General features: G+C 40.2%; 1 protein-coding gene across 2 annotated transcripts in view; it reads left to right on the top strand.

The window, feature by feature from the left end:
- pdgfc (platelet derived growth factor c) overlaps positions 1–16,087 on the top strand; it is a 44,233-nt gene that overhangs the window by 22,944 nt on the left and 5,202 nt on the right. For both annotated transcript variants that reach the window (XM_034140758.1, XM_034140768.1), the window contains exons 2-3: positions 6,085–6,277; positions 10,685–10,865. In XM_034140758.1, coding sequence (XP_033996649.1) covers positions 6,085–6,277; positions 10,685–10,865 — 374 coding nt within the window. The remainder of the gene's footprint in view (positions 1–6,084; positions 6,278–10,684; positions 10,866–16,087) is intronic.

Below are 16,087 nucleotides of genomic sequence, written 5' to 3'. Positions count from 1 at the left end.
AGACAGTATTGTTTATAACCAAGATAAAGGCTTCAGGAAAAAAGAAAGGAGGTTGGTTTGTGACCTTGTAGATCTGGATGAATTGTTGGTTTGTAGCCGATGTACTCTGAGAGAGCACTCTCTTAAGGAGTTTCTGCTTTGATGCAAGCGGACAAAAGATCCAAAGCGAACAATCACTGGGATATTTCATTCTTGAGCTTCATGCACAAAGACCTGAACCGAAGAGGAATGCAGAAACATTGTTCCCCCACCTTCTGCTATTACCTGTGATGACTGTGTAAGGATTAGGCAGGATATTTGCAGAGTTTTTGGATTAGGCCTGATTTCATCCATGCAGATCTCTAGAATATCTTTTCAGGACATAATGCTTTAAATGTCCAGGTCATTTCTTCTGTTTTCCCCCTTTCTCTGCAACAGCAAGCTCAGATTTTCCTTTCACATTCTCCTCTTAACCCTCCTGTTGTCTTCGGGTCAAATCTGACCGATTTACTACTTTCATCAATCATAACTTTTTTGTTTTACATTCAATTGCATTAAGGCTTTATGATATCCTTCACAGTAGACATTTGAACATGTAAAATGGCTGATCACCACTTTCATTGCATTTTGGATGATTTAGTCAACTTTGTAACACCCATGGTGTTCCCGGTCAAAAATGACCGCCATAAAGAAATGGAATTAGTAACCATCCGGATCAGATAACACACACACAAACACCAACACACACACACACACACACACACACACACACACACACACACACACACACACACACACACACACACACACACACACACACACACACACACACACACACACACACACACACACATACACTAGATATGTTTCCCCCCCCCCTTATGTGCCCATCCCCCCTCATCGATCACACCTGGCACATGCAATACATGTCTGTTCTTTGTATATTTACTGCAGTTGTTCATGTATACCAGTAGTCTGATACATTATTTACAGTTTGAAAGGGTGTTAAATGAAATTTGGTGATGATTAATGGTTTTTGTGTTAATGTAATAGCAGTTAAAACAGGACCGGTCAAATTTGACCGCGAACACCAAAGTAAGGGGGGGGGAAACGAACACAACAGGAGGGTTAATTACAGTCTTAATCAAGTTTGCATTCCAGTCATCATTTAACAGAGAAAGCCTTAAAAGCCTTTAAAAGCAGACATGATTGTGCAAATAGATTTGAGTTGGGTTTTTTGGCCAGTTGTATTAATACCATATAGTATACACCTACTATCAAACAAGCTCTACAGTAAATCTGGACTCATGCATAACAAAAATCACCTTTCTTTCAAATTATTCATTATGCACTTTATGAGTCCGTATGTTGGAGCTTTAATGGGGATGTAATTAAAAACATGTCATAGTGATGGAGGACCAAGCTTAAATAGCATGAAAGCTATCGGCTTGTTTTCCTCCTGAGCCAGCAAATGGATATAAAAACAGTCAATCACACCTACTGTATTGCAGCTACTTGCACCAAAGACGGTAATCCTCAATATGTTCAGTAGTTTATGCAAATAAATCAGATATTAATGACTGCAGGGGCAAACATGAAATGATATTAGTTTGATCATGTTGACAATAACCCCATGATGAAATAGCTTAAGGTGGCATTGTATTCAGTCTAGATATATAAAAGCTGACAGAGTGTTTGTATTATCAAAATATTTTGGCCTGAAGAAGGTGGCCCATATTTGGCGAGGCAGTTTGTACTTGAGGGCAAACTCTTCTCACAGTTATGAAAGAGCCCGTTCATTGAGGAGCCGTGCCTGCGCTTTGCTTTTCTTTGCATCTGGCACACTGTCATTCAATCTGTTCCCACCTGGCACACCACCAAAGCCAAATGAAAACTTCAGAGGGATATCTGCAATCTGATGTAATTGTTTTCAGAAAAAGAAAGTGTCATTGTTGTTTCATCTGCTTAGCCAGGACAGAGACCCTGTATGTCATCAAGTTACATCTTGATAAAAATGTTGTTTTTTATTAGATCACAAAAGAGATTGGACTCTTTTATGTCATTAAGAAAACACATCATTAAAAGGGAATCCTAAACAAAAGTGACTGATGTCATATACATTTTGGTTTTAGGTTATGAAAAGTATTATTGCGTTCTGGAAAGCACATTTGTACCACTATTATGTAGATATTAATTGACTTATTAATAGGTCCATTGCTAAACCCATCCCTATAACAGCTTAGCCAACGTCAAGGCACACAGCAGGCCTGTCCAGCTTTGTAATTGAATGTTGAAGTAGTGGGGCTGTAGTTATATTCAGCTTTTAATGAAATTGGAGGGCTGTATCTTTTTTTAATTGCCTTTCCAAATCCTGCAGCAATGTTCTCTTTTTAACCAGCCATGTATGTAACACTGGAAAGCCCTAAAAGCCTCTGTTCCTGTAACATTACAAGTAAAAACATAGTGTTTGGAAATATAAAACAATAAAGCAAAAATCTACAATGTATGTACTCTAATCTGTTATCTCTTATTTTGGAGAAATTAAAACACCTACCCTTATGAAGTGTCGATGGCGCCTTTACTTATAGTAAGCTTATAATAAAACATCTGTTAATACATTTAAGATTTAAGAGATAACAGCTGAATGAAGGCCATTGTTTTAAGAATGACCTATAAATCACACTTAATTACTTTTATCCAAAGCGACTTACACACATTCAGTACTGTGGACAATCCCCACAGGAACAATTTGGGGTGAAGTGTCTTGCCCAGGGACACAACGACATGCTGACTGTAGTAGGACTCGAACTTGCTATCCTCTGATTTGAAGATCAGCACACTAACCCACTGAGCAGCAACCCACTGAGCCACAGCCTTCCCTTAATGTGCTACATGGAAAACATGTAGGTGTAGCAGCAGGGGGCTAGCTTACAATTCTTAATGTGACTGATTTTAAAAGATGGTGAATACAGACAGTACCCTATCACGGTTGTTTTTATCTCACTTGCTCTCAGTGACCACTCCTTCAGACCGGCTTGTTGTCCCTGGAGCTTTTTTGAGAAACTCAGTGACCATGAGAACATGGCACAAACTTAACTTGTCTGTGTTTTTGTTTCTATTGCAAGCAAATACCCTCAGAATTAATCAGCCTCTAGGTATGAATCACATCTTTAAATCACATTTATGGCAGAATAAAGAGTAATCAAGCTCAAAATGTGTTCCAAATATAAATGTGTCCAACAGGTTACACTGGGGAAATGGTTACTCATCCGTTTAATGCACTAACAAACTCCCAGCGTCACACTCTCTCTCCGAAGCGCCGAAGCTGCTGGTTCCTTTTCTGACGGCGAGACATATTGGATCAGTTTATGAATACTGAGTGATCATCAGTGGTATAAAAATAAATACAGTTCAAATTGTACACATTTATATTAGAATGGTGATGGGATCAGTTTATAAATGTAATCTCTGAGACTGAAACAGAAAACAGCATGCTGAGTATACTGTTGTGGCAATTATGCTAGTCTACCAGAGCGATAACAAATGCAACATGTGGAATTTAAAATACTTTATTCTAAAAATAATTGCAAGGTTTTGTCGCCTTAACGACTGTCCTCTGTAGTGCATTTCAATTCATTTATTTTTGTATTTATTTTTACAAATGTTGTGGCAAACTATGAATATGCCGTGTCAAATGTAGCTACAGTACAGCAATATAATATTTTGAGAGTTGAAGCTGTACATGTCAAAATGACTGCATTAACAAAACGTGCCTCCCACCAAAATGCAATCTTAAATAGAATACTTAGAAATAGAAAACAAGACTTTGTAGTCTGACAAAATAAGCAGTTAACTAATATATTTAATTTAATGAAGTGAGGAATATCTTACAGAACTGATTTTTATGACAAAGATTAGCTTGTTTCCTCCTACTTCAAGTGCTCTCGTAAAGCTTTGCTAAAGACTGAGTAAGATTGTTGTTATATTTTAGAATATTACATGTTACTCATTAGACGCTTTATCCAAAGCGACTTACATACTCAATACTGTGGGCAATCCCCACAGGAGCAATTTGGGGTGAAATGTCTTGCCCAGGGATACAACGACATGCTGACTGCAGTGGGGTTTGAACCAGTGACCCCCTGATCCCAACACCAAGGCTCTATCCACTGCGCCACACGCCTCCTTATGAATATGTATAGTATTTATAAGTATTATACAGGGCGGTTGTGGCGAAGTCCATCGGGACTTGGCTTGGCAACTGGAAGGTCACCAGTTCAAGTCCCGGAAAGACCAAGTGCTACCGAGGTGTCCCCAAGCAAGGCACCGTTCCCTACACTGCTCCCCGGGCGCCGGACATAATGGCAGCCCACTGCTCCTAACACTAGGATGGGTCAAATGCAGAGAAACCATTTTGTTACATAGTACCTGTACTACGTAATGACAATAAGTTCAATCTTCAATTTAAGACTGTGTTGCAATTCACATGAAAGAGACATGAGATCATAAATGATTTAGGAAATTATATATTGATGCTATTTTGTATGGATTTTGATTGCTTAAAGTGGACCTATCATGCTATATTTGAATAATATAGTGTAGGACCATACCTATATAAGGCATATTTATATATATTTTTTTCAAAATACCAAACAGATCATGCATTTTAGCCATGCCTCATTTTGCTCAATTTGACATTTTTTAGCTCTGTTTTTGCAAGGGCTGATTCTGTGAGAACAGCACCGTCTCCAGCGCTTTCAAACGGCAATGGCCGTGGCTGTCTCCTCCTGATTGGTGGAGTTGGCCCAATAGCCGTAGCGCCACCGTCCTGACGTCAGGACAGTGTTCAAATCTGGATCAGTTTTCATCAGATCCGTTGCAGCCCCTTTTTTTGAGATTTGGGTATGGAGGAAAATAGAGAGGGTTGTGTTTTCTGACACTTGGTGAGTTCCCTGGAACACCGGGGACACATATTCATGTAGAAAAGACGTACAAAAGTGCATTTTGCATGATAGGTCCCCTTTAAAACACAACAAACTAAATATTTAATCTCATGAAAACAGTCCTGCGATCAGCACGGCTTCAGGGTGTTGACATGCAGTGGTTGTGAGGCTCAGGTGGAAGTATCAGTGTGTCTGCTGATGGGGCCCCGGGGGACCTTATAGCTTCATCACTGTGATTAAATCCTGCAGTCACTGGTCCCTATGGGCCTTAATGGCCTAATGAGAGGAGCTTGGTGAAATCCATCAGGCAGCGTTCCCTTTGAAGATCTCTGCATTACACTCATCTTTTCAATTTGTACAGGAAATATACATACATTAATAAGGAGAAATATAGCATTGTATGATAGTAAAGAAGTTCAGTTAAGCATGGTTTCTTCTGGAAGACACACTTATGCGTTCCTATTTTGGGCTTTGTGGCTATTTTTGCTGTCACATTGTTCACTACCCATATCTAACCCTTAACCTCTTGGGTTTAGTCCTGAGTGTGACTCCGCTGCAGATCCTGGCTCCTTTGCATGAGGTTGTTGCCTCCTCATTGATTTCAATCATGCAATCAATACCAGATTAAATAATCAATCACGACAAATCACCTTCAATTCCCTTAAATTATTTACGGTATGTAGATTTGTGTTGAAGCTCAGATATACTGTAGAGCTGTTGAAGGTTGTTTTGTTGTGTTAGTTTTGTATGCAAGTGTTTGTGTATGTTAAGATTAAAGACAAACCCCAATGGAACATCCCCTCTGTATACTTATAAAGTGTTTATTGTAACATGTAGGTATGAAAAAAAAGTTTTAGTAGGAGACAGATATGTCAAAGTTGGGCAAGACTGTCATAGTTTGAATAAAACATTACGGTACTGTCAATCTGGTGTTACTTCTCTGAAGTCTCACCTTTGATATTGGACACCTTGAGATATCATACTGCATCATATCTCTTTGCGAGGTGCTTAGCGTGTTTATGTTTCAGATAATAAGCTTAGTTTCTTATCCAAACCAAGACCTCGTTAAATTATGTATTGGGGTTTTAACTGATTACATCTGAACCAATAAAACTGCTGTAATATATGCAAATCTTAACACACAATCTGATTTGTGTGAAAGGAGTGCAAGATTCCCATCAGGAGAAGATCATCACAGTGTCTGGAGAGGGGATGGTCCACAGCCCAGACTTCCCACACCGTTACCCCAGGAACACTGAACTGGTCTGGAGACTAGTGGCGCCCAATAACATGAGGATCCAGCTCACCTTCGATCAGAGGTTCGGTCTGGAGGACCCCGAAGATGGCATATGCAAGTAAGACCATGCAGTAGTATATTTGTAATTGTGTCTAAATACAAGATAATATATGAAAATATATATTTTGCCTTACAATATAAAGCAAGAATATATATTGTATTTTCAGGACTGTGACATGATGTTCATCTTATCAGTGTTCTATTCACTAACTTTCTGATCAATAGGAATAAGACAATGTCAACTTATTTAAAAGTGAAGTGTGTATATTATTATAATGTGTCATATAATTGTGTAAGATGCTAGCATCCTTTATCCCATCTTTCTAGGCCAATGATATGTGAGCAGGGTCTTTCTCACTGAACAAATGTGCCAACCTATATGTATTTAAAATAATCACTTTTATATTCTCTCAATTAAATTGTTCTTTGTTACACATGAGTTATCTATCACAGTGAACAGTTTTTCATTAACAGTGTCCTCTGCTAACCCAGCTCCCATCTAATGGGGTCTTTCCCAGGTTGGCATGGCAGATGCATGTAGGGCCAGGTTAAAGACGTGTCCTGTCTTTCTGCTCGTCCACTCTCAAAGATTTAGAGTCCAGAGTGTGGCCATTTGTGAAATTGCCTTTGGTCTCCAGTGGCAGCTCGTGAATATTGAAAACCCAGCAGCAGCAGTGATTTGTTTCACAGAGGAAACCGTTATGAGGTTCAGATCTGCCGTATTTAACATGATGTAGCTGATATCTTTTGCTACTCAAGTGATTGTTTAAACGACACGTGCCACACCCTCTGACTGATATCACATAAAACCCAAACTCACACATACTGTACATCCTCTGCTTTATTAAGGAGCCCACTTTCAATTACTGGGGTTGCCTCTGTTGCCATTCAATTTAAACCGGGATCCCGAGTCCCTTGAATCGATTTACCCTCAGAGCATTATGCTCAGTGCCTTCTGTCAATATATCACATCTGACTGGTTAGCATGGAGGAGTCCAATCACTGCGAGGTGGAGAAGAACTGGGGGAGGGTGACCTCGCTAGTCATTCCTGGAGAGCCCCCTAATGGAGGACAAGGGGAATGACAGTTCACAGGTTTATGTTGGATTGTTGAAAATGTAGAGGAAGAATCAGTATACTTCTGTTCCAATGACAGTTTGTGTGCATTAAGAGCACATTGATACATGAGGTGTTTATGATTCTGACTTTGAATTCTGGTTGAAGATGGGTTTTCATCTGATTTAATTGTTTGTTGATGTTAATTGTGGTGCCGTCCAGGATATATGACACCTGTTTCTGGAAGTAATGACAACAGTATGTGAGAGCAGGTAATTTGAGCCCCCCTGCTCTGTGTATATTGACAGATGAGGTTAGTGTTCATGTTGAGACCCCGTGAGAGAAAGCTCCACAGTGGGTGCAGATTGACAGCTTTTGTGCTGTTCTGACTCTACAAGACCGCACTAGTCAGCGTCCTGAGGGAGAGGGGCGATAGACAATAACAACATCCTTTTCCAGGGTCATGCAAGGCATGGCCACGTCTCCTGCTCCTGCTTTGACATTTTCCCCTCCCTCCCCACACTGAGGCCCAACAGGTTTTGATCAGATCCCAAGATACACACTCTTGGCAGGGTTGGCAGACAGATGAATGCAGCATGCAATCGCAAGCAGACACACATTCACACGTCTCCTTACTTGTCTTTTTCTCTCACCCTCTTTCCTTCTTTTTCTCTCATACACATTCTCCGTCACACACACACACTCAAATTGAAAAGCCTCGGGCCAAGTCTGCATATCTTTCATGTGTGATAACATTTTTAAATGTTCACAAAATCTCCCCAGTGTCACGGAGAAAAACATTCATACACAAAGTTATTGATACACTGCTCTTAGCCTGGTGCCAGTGCACAATATAATGCGTGAAAACAAGACCCTGATCTTTTGTCCGGTGATTTAAAGCGATGGCAGGAGATAAAACAAACAGTAGGAGATGTGTTCGGCTTTACTAGCAAGCCTGGAGCGAGAAGCCTTCGCTAAGATGAGAGCGAGGCTGTGTAGTCGAGTTGCTCATCTGCAATTCTGTTTGTCTGTTGCGCGATGAAAAGCATTCTTACCAAATCCACTGGAGGAGAGGCATATTGGAGAGGGATTGGTCTTGCCGGTTGGCATGGCAGCAGAGTCGTGCTTGACGGCTCACAGACAGGACTGTTCTCAGAAAGGCATTTATTCTCTCTGTCTTTACTCTAAAAGAAGAGGACTAAAAAACAGTGTTTGTGTTGCTAATCTGCATCATGTCAGAGCTAGATATTGTGTCTATTAATAAAATACAAAAGGAGAAACTGTAGGGGAAAGCTTTGTGAATATTAAACTCAGTTTGCTTGCAGTGTGAAGGAAGGTAATCCTATCTGCCAGCAGTGTATACGACTCCTTTGTTGTTCTGATCCTGTTCACTGTGACTGTATGTACAGTTTGGTATGTGTGTCAGTGCATTTGTAAGTCTGAGAAACCACTGTTCGACATGGTGATTCTGAACACATGGCGACGTGTAATGATCAGGGCTTCCTGCATTATTGATAAGCCATCTGTCAGAGCTCTGGATCTGTCTCAGCGCTGATTTTAGAGGAAAGCTTCCCTCGTCATTGACCTGCATTTAGAAGGCAAAGAGAAGCTGAGCTGATATTTTATCCCTTTCCAAAACCATTTCATGCCAGTCTGGTTTGCATTTGTATAAAGGAATGTTTTATAGTTCATGCAGTTTTCTAACATTTGTACATTTAAACTGAATATATGGTTTATGTTTATTTGTGCAGACTACAAACTTCCAGTATAACTTTCCAAATCAAACGCAGCAGAGTCAGTAAATGTATCGACCCTCCTGCCTTTCAGTTTATTTAACATCACAGAAAATCCATTTTTAGTCCCGCTCATGTCCCTCATGTTGTTTTATCGAAACCAGCCTGAACTGAATCTGCCAAGCCTGTGCAAAATGTAAACAATGTCCTAGAAATCCAAATATCCGAATTGGCAGCACTCAATGAGAGGCTAGCGTGCCTGTTGACGCAAATGGCAAAGTGATTAATCCCAGACTGTGAAGAGTCACTGAAACAAGGCTGTATTGAATGCAGTGCAGCCACACACAGGTTTACATAATAAAGGGTGAACTCGTGAACTGCGTGTCTTAAGTGCTGAGGTCGGGCGATGTTAGCCTTGGCACACCAACGGAGTCTGGAGCAAGGCCATATGCTTCTGCACTTCATATACTAGGATTATGGGTTTGAAGGGCCGCCAGTGAGGTGAGAGACCGTCATGTTGATGCAGGGTCGAAAAGTTAGATCCGCACTTCAAGCAAAATGTTGCTTTTGATGATATTTCACTCAATTTATTTTATATCAGCATTTAGTTCAGTAAAATTCACAGTACTGAATTGTTAATGTATCATTATTTATGTAGGTATTGAATAGGTTGCTTGTGAGCCAGATAAATATATAAACTCATCACATGATTTAATATGGCAATGTCAGGTTATTGAGGGTGAGTTGCTGAAAGTGGAAATAGAAATATAAAATAATAAAATGACTGAGATAAAAGTACATTATTGCAGAATTATTTGCAAATGACCTTCATAATTTGTTGGTTCATGGTGACTATTAAGCAAATAAACAACTTATAATGTGTTTATTAGTAAAAGTACAGAGATTGACAGACCAACACAGTCAACATACAGTAAAATGAGCTCAATGTTTAATTAAAAACGATATTTCAATGACAACGTGTAGCATCAGTGTAATAGGCCTGTCAAAAGGCTGCATCAGCAGCAATAACCGCTCAACAGTAGAGCAGCTGCTTATGCTGCACTATCAACCAACCTGAGATTTGTCCTCACTACACTGGCAATATCCAGCTCATTTCTATTCATTTAATGTAGGCAGTAAATAAGAAACAACTCTCTAGCAACTTGTAATCGTAACTTGTTTTCTTTCTTCTTTTTAATGAGGTTAAACTTTATTTCCCTGGGCAGCTTTACTGATATTAACAATTTCACCTTCAGAGGGGTAAGGCAGGGCTGATGAAAACAACATTATGGCAACATGCTGAAACACAGTTTGAGAGTAAGGTAATAATCTGTTCTTACCTTTCAAATATACAATGCACCACTGCTAACCAGAAGGACCTTACATTAACTCTGAGCACTTAGCTACGATGCGAGTTAAAGCAATTAGCTAACCCTGGCCCACATAGATATTTAATTTAGTGTCAAACATCTTAAGCAATTAATATTTTTCTTCATCATTTCCAGTATATATAAGTGAGTTGTTGCAACACATTCTTATGCCAGTTGTGCACAGACGTAATTAGAGCAATCCTCATGTGATCAGACCACAAATGATGCATGTCTATATCAGGTTTAAACAGGGTCTGGTGAGACTCAACTAATCAGTTTCTGCACCTTGTGTGTCTCACTTCACCAGGTACGACTTTGTGGAGTTAGAGGACCTGACCGAGAAGAGCATCCTGGGTCGCTGGTGTGGGTCACAGTCGGCTCCAGCTAGTCTCACTTCCAAAGGCAGTCAGATCAGGATCCGCTTCATGTCTGATGAGTACTTCCCCTCTGAGCCGGGATTCTCCATCCGCTACTCCCCTCTGCCTGTGGTACGTACAGTGTCAATAGTCTGGAGTTTAAGAATTTTTATTTTAAAGGTCACCTATTATGCAAAATCCCCTTTTTCATGTCTTTTCTACATCAACATGTGTCCCCTCTGTGTAAAGAGATTCTGAAAGTTTCAGGAAAAAAGATTCTCTCTCTTTTTGTCCTGATCCATTTATATAAAAACCTGTCTGAAAATGAGCTGATCAGATTTTGACCACTTTATGATGTCATAACGATTTTTGTGGCTTGCGTAACCATTAGCCAATCACCAACCAAAGTAACCCCCCCCCCACCTTATCACCTGAATCTCCTCCTCGAGCACCATTGTGTTCTTTTTAACCAAATATCTCTCAGAGGGGCGTGGGGAGGGGCTCCTTATTTTCATCTAAAGTAACAGACTGAGAATCAGCACTTTGGAAACAGGGCTGAAACAGAGGGGATTATGGGATGCTGCAATGATCTGTTTGATATTTGGAGCCAAACACTTCAGAGACATGTTTTGTATATATCTGAGACCTATTATATATTGATGAAAAACAGTATAATAGGGGACCTAAGATGTTGAGCGCTTAGCTGCTTCTTTGCCAACTTCAGGGAGTTCCCATGCCAGTAAGCAAGGCTCCTCCATGCAAGCACAATTAAAATGATTAGCTTGTTGTTACATAACTTGGTGACTTAACATTCAATCATCCATTTATGCTTATGTGTACAAGAGGTTTAAAGCATTGTTGAAGGATAAATTATGTTTGAGCACTTCAGACCATCTGGCACCTGCACCATCTTACACAAAATGAGCATAATAGGGTCCCTTTAAACGCAGATGAAAGAAAATGTCCACAATCTCTGCAAATGCACAGTTACAGTAAGACACTAATATCATGTCTGAGTTGCCCTTTAAGGATTCAAATGTTGTATACTGGACCCTGGTATAGTCCCACAACGTTACACAGAACACAGTGAAAAACAATCTTTAAGGTTCAAATGGTCTCGAAATCTCTGTAATTTTCTCATTTTCTGGGGTTAGTCTTTTTATATAAGGTGTTAAATTACCTTATATACTGTATATTACTGTTCTATATAACACCATATACCCTGACAACCTGCTATGTACCTTTAGATTTAGTCTGACAGACGGGTGTGTCAGTGTCCCGGATGGTGTTGCTTGTGATGGAGAAAATAAAACGGCTTCACGTTCACAAAGAGGTCCTCTGACCCTCAGGGGGATTCATTCAATCCTCTGAAATGAAAGTAGGAATTAAGAGATAGAAGTGCTTTCTTTGTCGGAAATTGGCAGGCCGCTATCTGTCCGTCTCACTTTCCCCATATGTTATCATCACATACAGTACTGAGAACTCAGAAGTAATATCCCCTTTCATGCGTTTTAACAGTACCCTACTCCACAAAGATACCCATGTTATTTGACTCTTTATGTAGGACTTACATATATATTTTAGTAACAAAACAACCTGTTCTTCTTTCTGCTCTGTCCTGTTATTTCTCTTGTCTCCTGTAACATACTGTAGATTAGAAAATGCTAGTTCCATCCCTTGTGTATCTTGGTTTCCATTCCTCCCTTTAAATGTTTGGCAATAAGCTGAAACTTTCCAGTGTATCAAAAGCTTTGGCAAAGACCAGTGGGAAGCTCAAGTCACAATTGCAGCTATGGTAGCCTACAAGAGAACAAAATGTGAATGGCACTAAAGGAAGATGGTCTTATTAGCATTTTCTTTTAGTTCCTTCCCTCGTACTTGACCTCAGTTCGACATTCGCCTGATAATCAGACTCAAAATAAATCATGTTTCACTTTTCAGCCTGCCATCTAGTTCATGTTCTCCGGGTTATCAGCTTTTATTCAGTTTTTGTTCTTGTACAGTTGCATCAATCCCATACATACTTCATGCCTTTTTAAGCTGCATACAAGATGTCCCCGTGCATATTTATGCGTACAGCTACAGTACATATGAGGTTGGATTACAAAACACACAGACTATTTGCGTAAGGAGGTCAAGATTACCTTATCATAAAGAAAGAAAGTTATGCGGCTCCTTCCTTTGTGTTTTAATCAGTGAGACAGATCAGTTGTGCCTCCAACAAAGGCTTGCATAACTACTGTGAAAAATGCATGACAAATGTTCTGAAAGACTTCTTCGCCTGTGTACTTCTTGCCATCTTTGTCTCGATCCAGCCTCTCCCTATTCCACATTCTCTTTCACTGTCAAGCTGTTTCTGTCCTGCTCTTCAGACCACACACACAGACACAATCCCTCCGTCCCTGATGCTTTCACACACAAAAGCCTTGAGATAAACTGAAGAGACGACTGCCGTGTTTTAACCTGTCATGTCTTAGTTCTGTTCACTTGCTTTAAGTAAACATCTCTACTCCTCATTAATCCCTAATGGCCTGCAGCACTGTGAAATCTGACAAGCACAAATAGGCAACTGAGGTCACTGATGGCACTTTGTATTCTGTCTGTAACTGTGTTTTATGCTTCAAAAGCTTTTTAGTTCTCTCATCCTTTATACACATTATTCTTGCATGCTTTCGTCACCCTTAAAACACAAAACAACTACCATGCTGAGTGTCATGCTGGGTATCAAAGCTGTGTTTCTCAAAAGACATCTGTGTTCAAAGTTAGTCCTTACACACCAGCTTCTTGTGGGAGAGCCAACACATTTTTTTTAGTTATAGCAGACTGCTTACTAGGTTACTTATTTTTCTATCTCCACTGAGGATAATCTTCATGTTATGATTGAATTGCATGGAATTGTTCCGTATATTTTCCCCCAATAGGCTCAGTAGACTGGGATGTTGGATACATGAGCAAGGCTTTGCTTTATCTAATGGAGAAGGATTAATCCAATAAGTCACTATAACAAGGAGTTGTTCGATTTCAAATTCCCTGACGTGGAGTAAAGTGTTATTTAAAGAACAATTCATTGGTTTTCTTTTTATTTAAGCAGCAGTCTGCTCCATAGTCTTGAGCCGGAACATTCCTCAGCATTGTCTTTTTAATACACATTTCCCCCCTTAATTATTATGTGTTGCATTGTTTGAAATGTCTCAATCATAGTGCTAATTCATTACCATAGTTTTGGCACCCTGAAGTTAATCAAGTAAATACTATTCCAAAATGTCAAGGCACAAATTAAAGGGCTTTATAACTCATACAACAGCCTCATCAACAGTGGCGGACTGGCCATCGGGACGTTCGGGACGAATCCCGATAGGCCGGTACTGAAGTGGGCCGGTCGGACGATGTGGGCCGGTCGGATAGGTCACTAGCAGCCCCCCCTGTCGACAATTTACTAGCGGAATATACTAGCGGTACCTAATTGGGCCGGTCGGATAAGTCACTAGCACAGCCGGCGGTACCGAAGTGGGCCGGTCGAGAGTCCCGGGCTGATTTTTAGTCCCAGTCCGCACCTGCTCATCAATTAAGGTAAGGACAATCCCCCTAAAACATGTTTGACATCAAAATTAGGAAGAACCCCTGATGACAAGAATAATGATAAAATGATTCCATACAGAAATAAAGTATATTAGCCAAACATAGGCAATACATAATTGCAAACATCAATCAAAAACAACATTGTGTAGCCTGTGACCTAAGATTGTCATCGTCATAACTACACTGTAGCTATGACCAATAAAAGCCTTGAACCTTGAACTTGAACATTGAGTAACTTATGGAGGCTTGACAATAGTTTTCAGGTATACATGTCAGACATTTGAACTAGTTTTAAGTAAAGGACTCCACAAGAAACACAAGAAAGTCACTAAAGATTCGGGCTGTATAAAATAATCCAGCTGTATTTGCTAGTTTTCCATACAAATTCAACACATAAGAGGTAGGTCCCAATAAAAGCATTGATACCCAACCCTACCATGTGAAAATAAAAAATGATACATCCCACACTGCAATGGATGCTTTGGATTTTGGATTTTCTGCTATAGAAAGAAAGTTCTACTGGAATAAGAGACCGGGTTTGTCTTTCTAATCCAACTCTAAAAGGTGTAGAAACTATGAGGGGGGGGGGAGGAAGCTTTGGCCTCTGCACGTTCAGTCTGCCTTCCCTTTGAACTTTCCTCTGACAGTGAAGCAGCACGCTATAACAGCAGCACTCTGTTTCCTCTGTGGTCGACCGGCAGCTACTGGAACCCCGTGCCACGCAGGGGCCGGCACTTTAGTTTATATTTAAACAAGCAACAATTCCTCCCCACCACTTCCATGGAAGGCAAGGGGGGGGGAAAAATAAGACCCGGTCTGTAATTCACAGGAAGAGATTTTGGGAAAAGCATAAAAGAGCAAGGCAAAGAGGTTGTTAAAACATAGAAGAGAAGGAGTCTGTTGAAGTGAGCACGAGGGGTGTTGAGTGCTGTCTCTGTGAGGTCCCAATTCAGAATGAAATCCCGCTGCTACCTACGCATGGAGATCGCTCCGCCAGCTTTGTTTATTTGAATGGAATGAAGTGAGTTTTACAGACTCCGACCTGAATTGAGGAAAAAAGGACAGTAGAAATAAAGCATATGACTGGCAAAGACATGCGAGAGGCTTGCTGTTGGCATTATGAAATTGAGGTCTGTTTTTACACCAACCTAAATTGTAGTGTGGTGCAAGCGAGAGTAAACAACACTTTCTTCACGCACAACAGACCTTGTTGCTTACTTAAAGCTCTCTTGTGCAAGGAAGTGGTTTGCAACTTCGTATGAAGGAGAATATATTGTTTCCCAGAGCTCTCCCAAGATGCTATTTCAGAAGTCTCATCTCAACATAGTTAGCTGAACCTGTCATTTTAGTTACCAGAAATAGGAGCGTGTGGTTGTCCTGTGTCAGAACAAAGAGAGCTGAAAATGAAGTAATCGGAGCTGGGAAATAAGGTTATTTCTTGAGGGGCAGGGGGTTCAGAGAGTTTGGCAGTGATAACAGGTCCATTAAATGCTTTCACACTTTCTGTCCAAGGTCATCAAGAGGAATACAAAACATTCAGCTTTTGACTATTGGAAGCTGTGTTGCCTCTTTTCAAAACGGTTGTACATTGTAATCTTGTGAAAAGCTGCCTGTGCATAATCCAGCCTTTGTATCTGCTTAAATTGCATTATGTTATTATAAATTAAATTGTGCCTATTATTTACAAAGAAAAATGAACATAGACTGCAGCTAACAGGAAAGTAATTTTCTAAATGCAGTTAAGAACTCTTAAATCACATTAGCAAAGATATAAA

This window comes from Trematomus bernacchii, unplaced genomic scaffold (assembly GCF_902827165.1).
Source record: "Trematomus bernacchii unplaced genomic scaffold, fTreBer1.1, whole genome shotgun sequence".
Taxonomy (NCBI): Eukaryota; Metazoa; Chordata; class Actinopteri; order Perciformes; family Nototheniidae; genus Trematomus; species Trematomus bernacchii.
Note: the sequence above shows the minus strand (reverse complement) of the source record. Positions and strands in the feature narration are given on the sequence as shown.